General features: G+C 41.3%; 1 protein-coding gene and 1 long non-coding RNA gene across 2 annotated transcripts; both read left to right on the top strand.

Annotated features, from left to right (window-relative positions):
• Positions 1-71: 71 nt before the first annotated feature.
• On the top strand, positions 72-4631 carry LOC129756494 (protein phosphatase inhibitor 2). Its single transcript, XM_055753395.1, has 5 exons — positions 72-441; positions 901-1061; positions 1124-1285; positions 1579-1976; positions 2710-4631. The coding sequence occupies exons 2-5, from the start codon at positions 970-972 to the stop codon at positions 2748-2750; spliced, it is 693 nt and encodes a 230-aa protein (XP_055609370.1). The 5' UTR covers positions 72-441; positions 901-969; the 3' UTR covers positions 2751-4631.
• An 11268-nt stretch (positions 4632-15899) lies between these two features.
• Positions 15900-16285, top strand: LOC129752292 (uncharacterized). The gene is made up of 3 exons (XR_008738862.1): positions 15900-16007; positions 16085-16143; positions 16208-16285. It is a non-coding gene; the product is annotated as an uncharacterized LOC129752292 (long non-coding RNA).
• The last annotated feature ends 656 nt before the right edge of the window (positions 16286-16941 follow it).

Here is a 16941-nt window from a genome sequence, read left to right as displayed (position 1 = left end):
GGTCAAAAAAGTGCATTTTTTGCGTTACGTAATTTATGGATGCCGCCTTAGCTATCCAGGTCCCATCTCAATTCAATTTGGAACCGACAAAGCCATATTATGGGTGAATGAAATTAAGCGTATAGGCGTAGCAAGCTGTCAAATATATCGATAAAAATATCGACGCCATCGTTTGAAATCAGAAGAAAAATAACTAAAAAAACCGTGAAGCAGAAAAAGTTTAGAGGAGAAAGCAACAGCAGCAGCCGCATAATTTTCGTATCTCTAGAAGTTAAAGAAAATTTGGTCTTGTTGCGTCAATTATCCGGGCAAGCCATTTCCATTTCTATCGTTTGTGCGTTGTTTGTCGAAGGTGAAAAACTCTTGCTGAATTGGAAAACCAAAATAAAACGTCTGTCGGTACCGTGCGGTATTTTTCAGAGAAGATCCGGTTTTTCATTGGTAAGTATCGATGGGTGTACCGCGGTTCATTAAATTCATTATTTACTTTTTTATCGCCTTGCTTTAAGTAAGGATAGTTATGTTTTTCAATGCAAGTTTTTTTTTATATATACGGGACAATGCAGAGCAAATCGAGGCACACATAAAGAACCCTCGGGGATCTTTGTTGTTTATCCATCGATTGACAAGTGGATAATTCCATTGGATTTCTCTTGTATTCGCTAATTAGTTTATTTGCGTAGCAGGTTCTTTATTTGCCATTGAATTCATGGCTTAGAACAACGACATCATCGATTCCAACGACGAGTTAGCCCGTTGCCCTTTGCTCATTGCTTGTAATCATTCCGACCCGGTCTGATGTAAGAGATTAGTCACGAATTATCAGTTTCAGTGTTTTGTTTCATGGCAAAACAAACGTCGATCAACATTTGCATTGATTTATTTTTTTTCTTGTTTTAGCGAACGAACAGTTTCCCAGACTAAGGGAAGAAAGCCGCCAAAATTGACCCGGAAGCCAGAGTACGTAAAATGTCCAATAATTCGGACTCGCCGGATGCAAAAAAGCCCTGCAAGGGTATCCTGAAATCGTCCAGCAGCTTCGATAAACATTCGGCCGCAGCGTAAGAAACTCAAAAAATTGTAGTGGGGTTTTCTGAATCTTTTTCCATTTTGCTTTCACTAGACACCGGAAAAGCGCGAAATTCGATGAGATGAACGTACTGCAGACGTACCATCCGGCGGACAAGGACTATGGACACATGAAGGTCGATGAACCGAAGACGCCCTTCAACTACGTCGAGCACACCGACGTCGATCAGCTGGATGCGGAACTGCTGGCGGAGAAGTAAGTTTACTCAATCCGAAAAATGGTCTGCGAAATGTTGAAGGTTTCACCAGCCACAGTTTGATGGAAGGATCAATCCCATCGATTATACAAGTTTTATTGAGAAAGTTTTGTAGTTAAAGATTGTTGTAAATTCTTTCTGATATTTTTAGCAGAGCTTTCTAAAAAGGATTTAAAGTATGCTTCACAGCTGGCTAAACCGACCTTGCTTCATAAAATATTAAAACCGAGCAGTGGCCATTATGTTTGTAATTTATTCTTCCAACTTTTTAATCACTATTTTTATTTTGTAGGCTCCGGGTAGCCGCTACCTCGAAAAGCGATTCCTTCTCCGAAGAACAGGAGGAGGAGGAAGAATCTTCGGAGGAGGAAGACGAGGATCTCACCGAGGATCAGAAGAAAAAGAAACGAGAATTCGCACTTCGCCGGAAGGCTCACTATAACGAGTTCGAGGCAGTCAAGTTGGCCCGGAAGTTGATTGCGGAAGAAAACGACGACGATGATGATGACGATGACGACGATCACTCGTTTTCCGGTCCTCGGGAAAAGGTAGTCCCGGACAAGAATAGCAGTAGTGGCAGTAGTAAAATGGAGGTAGAAGATCTGGACGAGGTGGATCGGAAAAATGGTGGCACAGGGGCGTTGACATCTGGCGGGGAACCTGTGGCCACAGCCAGTCACGTAACGGCAGGTACATTGACGGCAGACGAGGTCTAGAGTAGTGTTATTTATGTCTGTTTCAATCTAAAATCAAATTATGAAAATCGGCTAAAAGTTTTGTTTTCTAACACATTGATGCGCTTATTTGGACTATGTAAGGCGTACCGTCAGGACATAACTATTAATATTATTTATGTAAAAGCGTAAAAATTCTGGTCTCTATTTGGTTCGAAGGCCCGCTGCGGCAGGCCTGAAAACTTAGTAGAGAGAAGTTATGTGCTAATTTTAGGTGTTTTATTTATTAGCATTCACAATCAAGCACATTTTAACGGCTTCTTTTTCATTTTATATCTTTTTTATTTTATTTTTTCTGCTTCTCAATTTCTCTTTTATTTCTGTTTTGTGTTGTTCTATTAATCAAAAGTTACCATTTTGGATAACCCTTCAGATGGGATCGATAACCCGATCCTCGAACAGCCTAGTCTGGCACAGAATGGTCGAAAACGTTTAGATCCCAAAACAGTTCTAATAATTTCTATTGTTTCTCTTACTGCTTCCATTGTTGGTGTAGTTTTGTTTATGTTTTATTTGCATTGACAGTTCTGTTGCTGATTGGTTTTCATTTAAAATTACGACCATTTCAGTTTAAGTATAAGAAAACGAGTGAGAAAACATCCAAACATTACTTCATTAAAATTATTCTCGTTGTACAAACAAGCGACATTTATTTCTTAAGATTAAGGAATCAATTTTCGCTCTTGCAGGAAGGAAGCAAAAGAATCAAACAGAAAAACGAAAAACCTGAACAATATGGGCGCAAAAAACAGCGAATGAAGAATTGAAAATCAATAACCGAAAACATAGACAAACTGATACGCTTCTAGAAAAGTCAACCTTTATATTTTCAAACAGGATTATTTTTTCGAACAAAACATACATAAATGAAAAAACAAACTGGAATGATTAAATTCGTTGTGAAGTGTGTAGAACTGCCTTTTGTTTTAAAATTCTTTTTTATTCCTCCTGCATCGTAGAGTGAATAAACTTTTTACACCGCGATCCACAAATATAGTAGCAATGTGTGATAGGTTTTTGCCTGTATTCTAAAACTCTGTTTTATGCTGACGAAAAGCAAAGCTAAAAAATGTCTAACTATCGTAACAAACGAATCTAGTGGGGTTATGAACCATATTTGAAAAATCGTTTCCTATTATTTATTACGTTTGCATTGGCAAACTTAAGATAATGCTGAAAAAACACATACCAACTGAAAAAAAACAAACTTAATCATGAAGATTTCAATGTACGGTCCCATTTCGGTTGAGTTATTAAAACTCAACTGAAAAAAATTCACCCGAACTAATATTTTTATTTGCATCCAACCACAGATACACTTTAGTTGACTGCATTCAATATTCTTACAAAAGATTTCAGTTGGAATTTCACGATCAACAACTTGTTTCAAATAAAGTTTAATCCAAGTTTGAAAGCAGTTAATTTTCCAAATTAAATTTTCTCCGAGTTGAAAACGATTTACAATTTTTATTTAAATATTAAATTTATTGCATGAATAATGCAATCGCAGTTCGTTTCATCCAAACCATATTGTTTCACTTGCACTAGCCTTACCATTTACATTTACTTTAACTTTGCATTCTAAAGTGTTACAATTATCCGATACAAAATCCATTTTATATCAGAAAAAAACACATCAAATTAAATTCAACCTGAACAACAAACAAATGAAAGCAAGCAATCTAAAAAAAAAACAAGTAACAGAAACGCTACAATACAGTTAATCAAAAACCATTGTAAAGTTGTTGATTTGTGACCGCATTTGTGTGAGAAACTAACATCATATTACGTAGCTTAAAAGTGAGGCCGAGGCATACATAACGGCATTAATAGGGTAAAAAAGGTCAACCAACTACAAACCGTAGCTACCGTGCAACCAAATTTGAAGTGACGAGTTATAGGAGGTAGGCAGCAATCCAGTGAGTGGTTCTTTTTCAATCAGGTACAGATCACTTATATTATCATTTAGCTGTTAGCGAATAAAATTTTTAAGTAGAAATCTGCAAGCAGTGATTATTGGAAGACAGAAACTCAGAGAGTGGTAAACTGATTCGAACTATCAAACAAAGAAGTGAAACCGGAAATTGGAAAGCTGAGCAGGAAGTTTTTCTATCCAATAAGTGTGATATTTGGTTGCTGTCAAGGAGTTGATATTTAGAACACCAATTCCAAAAAGAAAGTCCTGTTGAAAAAAGTGCACAAGGAAACGTGAATCTTCGCCAAAAATGGAGTAAAAGAATTGAAATAGGACATTTTGAGCGATGCTTCCCTGCTGGTAGGATTTGTTTTTCAAAAAACGAAATGTTGAACCATCCCAAATTCAGGAAGTTTATTATGTAGACAATATGAAATTCATACGTTTGTTTCCGTCTTCTGAGCAGCTTCCATATAAGTAGGTACACATACTTCTTTAAAACGTCTGTTGTCGGCAACAGCGCCAAGATGTCACCGCAGCAGATACCCAGGTTCTAAACTGATAGGTGAAGCCACCGTTTGCTACCAGTGTGTTTAAGCAGGAATCTTTTTTAGCTGCGACAACTTTCACGATTGGCTAGAACTAGAAATATCGGAACCGGATACATTATTATATGATTAAAGAGGATGATTAAAAGCAATTTTGGATTTATTTTTCAATCGTGGAGATTGTGATGACCGTCCTTAGTTTTTATGGTTCCGGTTTAGGTTAAAGTCTAGAAACTAATATTATTTATTTATTTTCATGAAATTTTTTCATGGGCAGTACTCACGTGCTCTCCAACGAATTGAAGAGCCGCAAATTCGACATTGTAGCGCTGCAAGAGGTGGAAGGTGGAAGGGCTCCAGGATACGAACTCTACCAGAGCTGCGGCAACACACACGAGCTCGGAACAGCTTTTATAGTGATAGAGAACATGACAAAGCGCGTGATCGGGTGGTGGCCGATCGACCCACGAATGTGCCGGTTGAGAATCTAGGGCCGATTTTTCAACATCAGCATCATCAACGTGCACAGTCCTCACCTCGGAAGTACCGGTGACGACAAAGATGAATTCTACGCTCAGTTTTAGCGTGAATACGACCGCTGCCCAAAACATGATATCTAGATCGTTATCGGGGATTTTAACGCTCAGGTCGGCCAGGAGAAGGAATTCAAACCGGCAATTGGAAGGTTCAGCGCGCACCAGCTGACAAACTAAAATGGCCTAACACTCATAGATTTCGCCGCTTCCAAACGAATATCCGTACTGTAACCAGCATAACCTGTACTGCCTAGTTCAGTAGGGATCTTTGATAAAAGCGCGTACCATGCAAGGAAGCGCCTTAGTGAGCAACGAAGGAGGACCACCTGACATTCCCTAGCGCACACCAACCAGCGCGATTAGGTCAACGGGAGCGTATTTGGCGGATAGATGGTGCTGTACGTATTGGTAGCAACATTACCAAGAATGACAAGAGGGCATGAAGGGAGGAATCCATGGATGCACCACAAAGCCTTTGACCTGGATCGGGGTCAAAGACCGCATGCAAGATCCGAAGCCACACAATCCTGTGAACGCCATCAACCAGCTGTGAAGAGCGTTCGAACATCCAGGTAGCAATCCGACTCAACCCCGAAAAGGCAAGAATATAACGCTGGTGCAATCCTTTCTCCCATCATGTTCCTACAGGACCCCGATATTTGGCTTTGGAAAACCATCCCGCCATTCCATCTCAATCGTTCGAGGAGTGCGGACGAATTTTTCCATTGTCCGAACGGGGTGTTTTTTTTCCGCTACAAGTGTTGTAAATTAAACAGTGCAGTTGTCTGAGGTTTTTTTTCCTACTGGTTTAATAGTGCTTTGCCGAATTCCATCGACACGAAAGGAGGAATTTGCGTTTGCTTCCAGAAACGTGCGTTTGCTGCAATCTGGTTTGGATAGCAGCTGCCATTATCATCGACATCGAGGCCATCGATATATGTGGAGTGTCTTGTTTCCCTGATATACCCGAGTGAGAGAACCTAGGGAAGCGGTTACCGTTGGACCCGGTTTTGTTTGCCGTAGGTGACTGGACACAAAACGGCTCGGAGTCGGATCGATAATCACCACCTCCAACCATTTCATCAGAGCCAAGGCCATCTGAGTCGCCATCTTCAACCAAAGAAGACCACGTGGATACTGAACACTGAACAAAATATACAATTGTGAAGTGCTAGAATTTGTAAGTCTAATTTACTCTTTTTTCCCTTTTCTTTTTCTATACATTTCCCTATAAATTTAATTTCGATCATTGTTCGCTTCGGTCATATTTTCACGGGAGGCATTCGTGTCCCTCGTGCAGAGATATGGACGAAGGCGGGGGGTTAAACCCCTCAACTGATGATGATGATAATTTAACCTTTGAGAATGAGGAGCGATTAGAGGATCCAGATGATGCTGGTCCCTCAAATGCTAACGATTCCCTTATGGATAATTTATCATCGCCTTCAGTTGAGAGTAGAACCACCCGGCTCCGACAATATACAGAAGGTTCGTCTCCCTCTGGGCCATGGGTGGTGTTCATCCGGCCCAAAATGAACGGTAAGCACCTTAATGTTGTTCAGATCACGAAAGATCTGGCGAGGTGGTCCTCTGTATCCAGCGTAACGAAAGTGCGACCGAACAAGTTGCGCGTAGTTGTGGGTAACCGAAAAGCCGCAAATGAGATTGTAGCTAGTAAGTTCTTAACCTTGGAGTACCAAGTTTACATTCCATCACGGGACGTAGAGATTGATGGTGTGATAACAGAAATGAGCCTGGAGGCAGAGTATGTTAAATCCAACGGCGTTGGTAAGTTTAAGAACCTTGATTCGACTTCGGTTGAAATCTTGGACTGCCGCCAACTTAATACTGCCAACGTCGTGAATGGAGTTAAAAAGTACTCGCCTTCAGCCTCATTCCGTGTGACCTTTGCGGGTACCGCCCTCCCTCACTACGTCTTGATTGACGGAGTTTTAAGGTTACCCGTGCGACTCTTTGTGCCTCGCCCAATGGATTGCAAAAATTGCATTAAGTTGGGGCACACTGCATCGCACTGTTGCAACAAGCAGCGGTGTCCCCAATGCGGGGAGAATCATGGGGTTGGAGCGTGCTCGGCAATAGAACAGAAATGTGTCTATTGCGGGGGCTCACCCCATGATATCTCCTCGTGCGAGGCATATAAGAGTCGCTGGGATAGTCAAAAGCGCTCTTTAAAAGAACGGTCGAAGCGGTCTTATGCCGCAATTTTAAAGGGCGCGGCGCCTCCGATCCAACCTCAGTCCTCTAACATTTTTTCAGTGCTGCCAGTGGAAAATGATGACACAGACTCCACAGATCAAGATAACCCAGTAATTTTTGTTGCTAATTCTCGGAAACGAGCGAAACCTGCTCCTAAGACCCCCAGAGTTCCAAAAAAGGTTCCAACATTTAGCTCCCAAATTGACGCCACACAAAAACCGACAACTTCTGGAAAAGGAAAGCCTGTCCCTCCCGGATTCTCCATGAACTTTGCATCCCAGAATAAAACACAAGTTTCGGAGACTTCTAAGGCCCCCAAATCGAATGAAGTTATGTCAGACTCATCTGTTCAATTGGGACTGTTCAAGTTGTCTGACATTTTAAAAGGAGTTTTCACGTTTTTTAACGCATCGGAATCGATCAGGGGCATTGTAACATCAATGCTACCTGTAGTAAAGACATTTTTGAAGCAATTGATGCAAACTTGGCCCCTTCTTTCAGTGTTTATCTCTCTCGATGGCTAATTTACGCCAAGAGGTCGGAGATATCACTGTGTTACAGTGGAATTGTCGTAGTATTATCCCTAAACTGGATCCGTTCAAATTTCTTCTTCATGAAACAAGTTGCGATATTTTTGCCCTTTCTGAAACATGGCTTTCTTCTGAATCAAACATCTCCTTCCACGATTTTAACATTATCCGCCTGGATCGCAACGATTCTTATGGAGGGGTGCTTTTGGGGATCAATAAGCGCCACTCCTTTTATAGAATCCACCTCCCTTTATCAGGAGGAATTGAAGCTGTTGCATGTCATACAACTATAAGAGGTAAGGACTTATGCGTTGTCAGTTTGTACTGGCCTCATAGAGTTGCAGTGGATCGAAGTCACCTAGAAGACCTGTGCTCAGTGCTTCCTGAGCCAAGGTTGATCCTGGGTGACTTCAATTCACATGGAACTGTCTGGGGAGAACAAATTGACGATAGTCGTTCTACTCTTATTTATGACATTTGTGACAGTTTCAATTTAACAATTTTGAACACGGGTGAAAAAACACGGGTACCTAAACCTCCTGCAAGACCAAGTGCAATTGACCTCTCACTCTGCTCAAATTCACTTTCATTGGATTGCCAGTGGAAGGTAATCCCTGATCCCAATGGTAGTGACCACTTACCAATCAAAATTACAATCACCAATGGGGCCAGCACTTCCAATCAAACAAATATGGCATATGACCTTACAAGACACATCGACTGGAAAAAATATGTGGACACGGTTACAACAGCCATCAATTCTATGAATGTTCTACCTCCTTTGGAAGAGTATAACTTTCTCGCTGATTTGATACATGATAGTGCAGTTTGTGCTCAAACGAAACCCATCCTTGATTCATCTGTACGTCGAAGGCCTCCTAATCCATGGTGGGACAACCAGTGTTCTAAGCTATACAAGGACAAATCAAAAGCATTCAAAGATTTTAGAAAACATGGAACCCTCGATCATTTTCAAGCGTATCTGTGCCTTGAAAATCAATTAAAAAAATTGATTAAAGGGAAAAAACTAGCACATTGGCGTACATTCGTGGAGGGTTTATCACAGGAAACGTCCTTGAGTACCTTGTGGAGAGTAGCACGAAACATGCGTAATCGATCTTCAACAAATGAAAGTGAGGAACATTCACATAGATGGATATTCAACTTTGCACGGAAAGTCTGTCCCGATTCCACACCGAACAAAAAAATTGTTCGGAATGTGTCTACAGACAGGTGCGATCTGGATTCCAGATTTTCGATGGTCGAATTCTCAATTGCCCTCCTCTCTTGCAACAATTCAGCTCCGGGAATTGATAAAATCAAGTTTAACTTGTTGAAAAACCTTCCGGATGCCGCAAAATTTCGCTTGTTAAATTTATTTAATCAATTCTTGGAGCACAACATTGTTCCTCAAGAGTGGAGACAAGTGAGAGTCATTGCTATCCAGAAGCCCGGAAAACCAGCGTCTGATCCTAATTCGTACCGTCCAATAGCGATGTTGTCTTGTATACGCAAATTGATGGAGAAAATGATCTTGTTTCGTTTGGACAAATGGGTGGAAACAAATGGTCTCCTTTCAGATACTCAATTTGGGTTTCGAAGGGGCAAAGGGACAAACGATTGTCTTGCTCTGCTGTCTTCAGAGATACAAATGGCGTACGCTAAACGTGAGCAAATGGCTTCAGTGTTTCTAGACATAAAGGGAGCTTTTGATGCCGTCTCAATAGAGGTGTTGTCAGAAAAGTTGCACTCCCGGGGTCTACCTCCACTATTGAACAACATCTTATACAGCTTGCTTTGTGAGAAACATCTGAACTTTGCTCACGGAGATATTGCAGTTAGAAGAATCTCTTACATGGGCCTTCCGCAGGGTTCATGTTTGAGTCCACTTTTGTACAACTTTTACGTAAGTGACATCGACAGTTGTCTCTCTGAAGGCTGCACTCTAAGACAACTTGCAGATGACGGCGTGGTGTCTGTAACAGGATCCTCCGAGTCTCATCTGCACAGACCTTTACAAGATACTTTAGACAGATTGTCTTCCTGGGCTTTGGGGCTTGGGATTGAGTTTTCCCCCCAGAAAACGGAGATGGTTGTTTTCACTAAGAAACATAGACCTGCTCAACCTAAGCTTCAACTCCTAGGCAGAACGATCACTCAATCGAGGTGTTTTAAGTATCTTGGGGTTTGGTTTGATTCCAAATGTACTTGGAGAGCCCATATTGAGTATCTGAAAGGAAAATGCCAACAAAGAATCAATTTTCTTCGATCAATCACTGGCACCTGGTGGGGAGCCCATCCAGAAGATCTTTTAAAACTGTATCGAACAACCATCCTCTCAGTGATGGAATATGGTAGCTTCTGCTTCCAGTCAGCTGCCAAATCTCACCTCATCAAACTCGAGCGTATCCAATACCGCTGCCTCCGTATCGCTCTGGGCTGTATGCCCTCAACGCATAACATGAGTCTCGAAGTTTTGGCAGGAATACTTCCTCTTAAAGATCGATTCAATTTACTATCACTCCGGTTCCTCATCAGGTGTGAGGTCATGAACCCATTGGTGATTGTGAATTTTGAAAGGTTACTTGAGCAAAATCTTCATACTAGATTTATGTCTATATACCATGTCCTCATGTCAATGCAGGTAAACCCTTCTTCGTATTCTCCAACTCGTGTTTGTAGCCCAGACTACGATCATTCTTCTGTCCAGTTTGATTTGTCTATGCAGCAGGAAATTCGTGGAATCCCGGTCTCGCATCGTCCTCTTCTGATTCCAAGAATTTTCAAGCTAAATATAGACACGTCGATGCTGATAAAATGTACTTTACCGATGGATCTCTTATAGAGGAAACAACAGGATTTGGAGTGTTCAACGAAATATCTAGCGCCTCACACAGTCTTCAGCCACCATGCTCTGTATATGTAGCGGAGTTAGCAGCTATTCACTGGGCTCTGGACAGTATCGCATCACGGCCAAGTGGACACTACTATATTGTTACGGATAGTCTGAGCTCTGTTGAAGCAATCCATTCGATAAAACCGGGAAAGCACTCGCCGTACTTCCTCGAGAAGATACGAAATAATTTGAGTGCTTTATCAAAACGTCGCTTTACCATCACCTTTGTTTGGGTTCCCTCTCATTGCTCGATAGTGGGCAATGAGAAGGCAGACTCTCTGGCAAAGGTGGGAGCGATGGAAGGCGACACGTATCAACGTGAAATCGTCTTCAGCGAATTTTACTATTTGGCTCGAAGAAACTCTCTTGTCAACTGGCAACGCAAATGGGACGAGGATGAGGATGGTCGGTGGTTCCACTCGATTATCCCAAAGGTTAGCCTTAAACCATGGTTCAATAGATTGAACTTGAGTCGGGATTTTATTCGTATATTTTCCCGTCTCATGTCCAATCATTGTTCCTTAGACGCGGTACTCTATCGTTTTGATATTGCTGGCAGCAATCTATGTGGTTGTGGCCAAGGTTACCATGACATCGAGCATATTGTTTGGTCGTGCGAGGTCCATCTTGTCGCCAGAACGAATTTTATAGACTCCCTTAGGGCCCGAGGAAAACCACCCTATGTTCCAGTGAGAGATGTGCTGGCTGTGATAGACTTGGACTACATGTTCGAAATTTACCTCTTTCTAAAAACTATCGATCTCCGTCTATAATTCTTTTTATTTTTCACATCTCCCTTTCTATCTTCTTTGATCCTACACAAAAAAGTGCTAGACTTAAGTTATCAATTGTATAAGCAAAACACGAGTTTGGCTCCTTAAAACTCAAAGGTATGAGCCGTTTCAAATAAAGAAATTGTTAAAAAAAAAAAAAAAACCATCCCGCCGTGCCAGCGTCCCCACCAAACGCAATCACAGATCGACCACGTTCTGATAGACAGACCATATCGAGGCGCCAACATCGAGTCACACCACTATCTGGTGATTGTGATGCTCCAAAAACTCTCCGTAGTGAACAACATACGAAAGCGACGCCCGCCTCGTTAAATATCGCACTACTGAAGCAACCTGAGGTCGCAGCAGACTACGTGCAATCGCTCGAAACAGCACTACCGGTAGAGGGCGAGCTGGACGAAGCCCCTCCCGAGGACTGTTGGGGTACCATCAAGACAGCTATCAACAGCGCTGCGGAGAACGTTATTGGGCATGTGGAACGAACTCGACGGAACGACTGGTTCGACGAGGAGTTAGGAGGGTCATGGACGAAGACGTGGGCGGCAGTAGTGCAAAAAGGCACTCGTCGGAATGTGGAAAATCACCGACAGCGGAAGAGGCAGCGATTCCGAATTTTCCAGGAGAAAAAGCGCCGCCTGGAGGAGGAGGAACTCGAGCATTGTTCCCAAGAAACTGTAAAATTTAAATGGCTTTAAGAAGAATTGAAGGAATTTTCTTCTTTAAGGTTCCGGCTAGCTCACAAAATGCTAACAGGTTCTTTTATTTTACATGCTTAATAAACAACTTTATACTAGTCAAACCTCCCTCGTGATCTCGCAAACATGTGCACCAATTTCAATCGCACTGTATTTAGTGTGAGGGTTTCAAAACATAATAACATTTACTGGGTGAAACTTACATGCAGATTTCCACGGGATTCTCACGGCGCACACACATGCAGGTGGAGCTTGCTGCCAGCTCATGATGTAGCCCCCAAACGGACGTGGATGTCATCAGGACACCAAAGGCTGTTTCGCCCGCTCCTATTAGCTCTCCTTTCATGCGGTCACGGCTTCCGATCATCCGGATTTTAATCTTTGCGCCGAGATTAACCAACAACAAAATCGGCGTCTCTCTTCGTCTCGTCGGATGTGTCACGCCGCTCCCTGCTGCTCGTTCTTTCCGTGGCCGGTCGTTCCGCCCAATGTGCTGCTGATGTTCAACTTGCTATGCTCTCGAATGTGCAAGGCCTTCACCAAAAAACGTCCTCCTCTAATCGTGCAACTGACCCGGCATGCTGTCAGTTCGAGCGACTCCTCATGCTGTCAGCTCGCTTCCGCTGCGTCACCTCAAAGAAAATGGGTAAAAGAACAAAGAAAAAGAGCAAAGGAAAAAAGAGAATGAGCCCTGTGGCAAGTTCGATTTTAGTGCTTCTGGCGGTTTCTGTGTGCTACGTTAGCACTTACCCTGTGATGAGGGGCTCTTTGGCATGCGGATTTCCTTTTTCTTTTCTCCGGCTCTTATCTTCTTCTTTTTGTCATGCGCTTTTTCGTCTTTTGTGTCGTGTGTTGGCTGGCAAAGCGAAGATGAAGACATTAGTGTCTCTAATATGTAGGTAAAAGACTAATTTTTTACCTTGAGATCCGGTTTTGCCTTGTTGCTAATTCTCTTCGGAGAAATCAGGCCTGCGCCTTTCGTTTGCTTTTCGCACAGCAACGAGCCGCAATTGGCCGCGAACCGAATATTTGCTCCGCACAAAACACTCACGATGTTTTCACGATTTTCTAGGGTAATTTCCACTTGCGGCGCGACCACTTTCCTCTTAATGAGGTGCACGCGGCCTACTTCCACGAGTTGTTCTTTTCTTTCTCCCCTGGTTGGGAGCTTTTGTCCCAGACCGGAAAATGAAATCGACTTATCCAGGGTCGGATTGTTTTCTTGAAATTCTTTGTTTGTATTTTCTTTTCTTGGTGACAGCAGCCGTTTCTCGGTTTTTTGTTGTGACCGATTCACACCAGTAGGTACACTGAAGAAAATCTGTTTTGAAAACTTTTGATTATGGTTTGACAAAATGTATTTAGTTTATGTTAGCATGTTTTAATCCGAATTGGTTCTAACTTACAACTAAGAACCAAGTATAATTCAATTGTTACACAGCATTGCCACAACAGAATTTTTTTTTCATGAGACTATGTGAGTGGTCTCATGAAAAAAATTACAACTCGTCGAGAAATTGGTCGGAGATGAAAAATGATCAGAAGCTTGAGCAGATCTCAAGATGCTTATATACTATTAGACTTAGTTGCGTGGCCCTAAAGGCACACCAGAAGCCGAGCTCATCGTACGAAACGCAAATTCTTAAACTAACCAAAGTTGCACCAGCGTATCCTGGTAAATGGCGATCAAGTTTGCGCCAACAATCGTGACAGAAGTCACCGACCAAAATCTCAAGTTTGCTTCTAATATCGAAACTTCTGCTGTAGCAAACACGCAGAAACGATCAAGAGTTTTTTTTCTAATGAAGAAAGTTTCAGATCGAACAGAGATGACTAAACTGGACGATACTATTTACATCTATTACAGTGAGCGAAATAAGAATAGCACCACTATGTGTTTTGCTTGTTAAAATATGAATGATTGAAAATCACCAAAATTTTCTTCTATAAATTGTTTTGAATTGTTTAACGGATAAATCAAGCATAAGTTTACTTTTTTTGGACGTTGCAATTGGCGTTGAGGACCAGAACTATGGAAAAAGGGTGCGAAATAAGAATAGAACGACTTGTGTTTTTTCAACAAAAACAAGATTATTTCTAAAAATTTACTGTGTAAAGGTGAATAATAATGCTTCAACGAATTATTTGAATAGTTTACTGCATTTTGAGGAGTTTTCTAGAATTACAAAGATTTTCGAAGGTTTTAAAATGGTGTTTTAAGAGATGCTCTTCTAGAACTAAGGAATTTGATATTTGAGCTGTAATTCTTTACCAAACTACTTACTTTCTTCATTAAAATGACGTGAAATGATGAATCAAACATTTTCGGTTTATTTTAAATCAGGAAAAAACAGGTTGGTATTCATAAACTTAGATTTTTTTTCAATAAACATCACTTTTTCCAGTTTCGAGTCATAGATGGCAGCACTATCTCGCCGTTAATACCAAATTAAGTCTCAATATTGACTTTTCAGGTTTATTTAGGCCCATATTCATCATTTCGATGTAATTTTCCTACACAGTTTTGTTGGAGTTCACGCTGCAGAAATCTTTTCCGGATTTGCGAAAAAAACACCAGCACAAGAATATAACACCGCCAAAATTCCTGCTCCTCCAAACTCACGGCTAGTTCGGTCTCTCTCCTCGGTTTGGCACGGCACGCTTTTGACTAGGCGTACCTCGGTCTTCAGCTGGATCGATCGTCGGGATGAGATGGGGGCGATAATGCGGTACCACGCACTACCGGCTGGATGATGCGGTTCTGTCTCTCTCGACCAGGGAAGCAAATCCAACTGATCTGATACTGATAACTGATTTATCCCTAGTGTTACACTTAGCGATAAATATGAGAAAGCGATTGCTTCTCATCTGTTTCCATTGACGATAAAGATAACTCGCTACACGTTATTTTGTCTCCGACGGTCCACCAACAGATGAAAAAATTTCGAAATGCTCACACTGAAGCAAACCGGCTGAATCGATTATAACATCAGCAGAAAAGGCTAACTGAAATAGTTAAATAGATATGTGGTAAATTTTGAAATTCTCGGGCGTAACGTCTAAAGAAGGCGCTCGTCGCGATGATTAATCAATGTTTGAAGGTTCTGGTAACTAATAATAGTTAAAACAAATTAGTGATGATTAACGGCACGAGTACCGCGAGAAATGAGTTTCGCTCCGATTAAGACTTGCGACCCCTCTAGTGAAAGGGTTTGACTTTTAGATGACGAAAAAAAGCGTCGCGAGATCGCTAGTACAAGCTACTAGTGTTAGTACCGCGAGAAATTAGTTTAGCTCCGATTAAGACTTGCGACCCCTCTAGTGAAAGGGTTTGACTTGTAGATGACGAAAAAAAGCGTCGCGAGATCGCTAGTACAAGCTACTAGTGTTAGTACCGCGAGAAATCAGTTTAGCTCCGATTTCAACTTTCGACCGGTCAAGTGAAAGGGTTTGACTTGTAGGTGACGAAAAAAAGTGTCGCGAGATCGCTAGTACAAGCTACTAGTGTTAGTACCGCGAGAAATTAGTTTAGCTCCGATTTCAACTTGCGACCCCTCTAGTGAAAGGGTTTGACTTGTAGATGACGAAAACTAGTGTCGTGAGATCGCTACACTGCAAAAAATCCACACATTGACTGTATGTTTCTCCACACATACGTTCTTCGATTCAGTCTGCTATATGATACAAATAATATCTATGTTTGAATTATAGCATGTATTCGAATTAAATATTAAGTTTATATGTGACACATAGCTTTTATGATTTTCATCATTGAAAGATTTCACGAATTCAAAATGGCTGCAATTGGAAAAAAACACGTGTTGTCGAAGGAGTATACGCATAAAGGCAGTATTAGGTGAGTAATTTTATTATAAAATTCAATTGAAGTTTTTGTCATGCAAAGACTACAGAGTACACATCTCTCCCTCACAGTAAGCTACATCCTCAATTGGACCGTCGGCGTAAGAAGCTTGCAGAATGTATTTAAGAAGGTAAGTTTTTAATTCCTGATTTTCTAATTTCTGTTAGATAAAATATACGTTCATCTGCTTTCAGATCAAATCTCCGGGAAAAATGGGGAACATTAGCTTGGAACAGACCGCTCAGACGATAGCCCACCCATGAAGAACGGCAGTTAAAATGGTGTCCTAGAAAATTAGGTTTGCAGTGTGTTCAACTTAATTCGATCAATATAAAAATCTTATTTTGAAAACGAAAAATCATTCCTTATTGTGTTCTTGATTTTTAAACGCCGGAAAGTAGACAAGAAATGAAAATCATCAATAATATTTTGCTGCATATTTTTAGGCGTTTAATGCCTATGTGTGAAATTTTATAATGTTTATGTGTCACATATAGCACTGAAATATTTCCTGAAACCTATGTGTGGCACATATTTTTTATTTGGGAGACAAATTGCAAAAATCTATATAGGCTGACACATACCCCTAATGTGTGGATTTTTTGCAGTGTAGTACAAGCTACTTCTTAAATAAATTCTCATCAATTTCTTCCCTTTTAATAATCGGGTCGCAAGTTGAAATCGAGCTAACCTTTTTTCTGTCGGTTTTAACTCTAGTAGCTTGTACTAGCGGATTCACGACACTAGATGTCATCCCTACAAGACAAATCCTTTCACGCGAGGGGCCAAAAGTTGAGATCGGAGCTAAACTAATTTCTCGCGGTACTAACACTAGTAGCTTGTACTAGCGATCTCGCGACACTTTTTTTCGTCACCTACAAGTCAAACCCTTTCACTTGACCGGTCGAAAGTTGAAATCGGAGCTAAA

The sequence above is a fragment of the Uranotaenia lowii genome, chromosome 3, assembly GCF_029784155.1.
Source record: "Uranotaenia lowii strain MFRU-FL chromosome 3, ASM2978415v1, whole genome shotgun sequence".
In the NCBI taxonomy this organism is placed as follows: domain Eukaryota; kingdom Metazoa; phylum Arthropoda; class Insecta; order Diptera; family Culicidae; genus Uranotaenia; species Uranotaenia lowii.
This window is presented reverse-complemented; position numbering and strand designations above follow the sequence as displayed.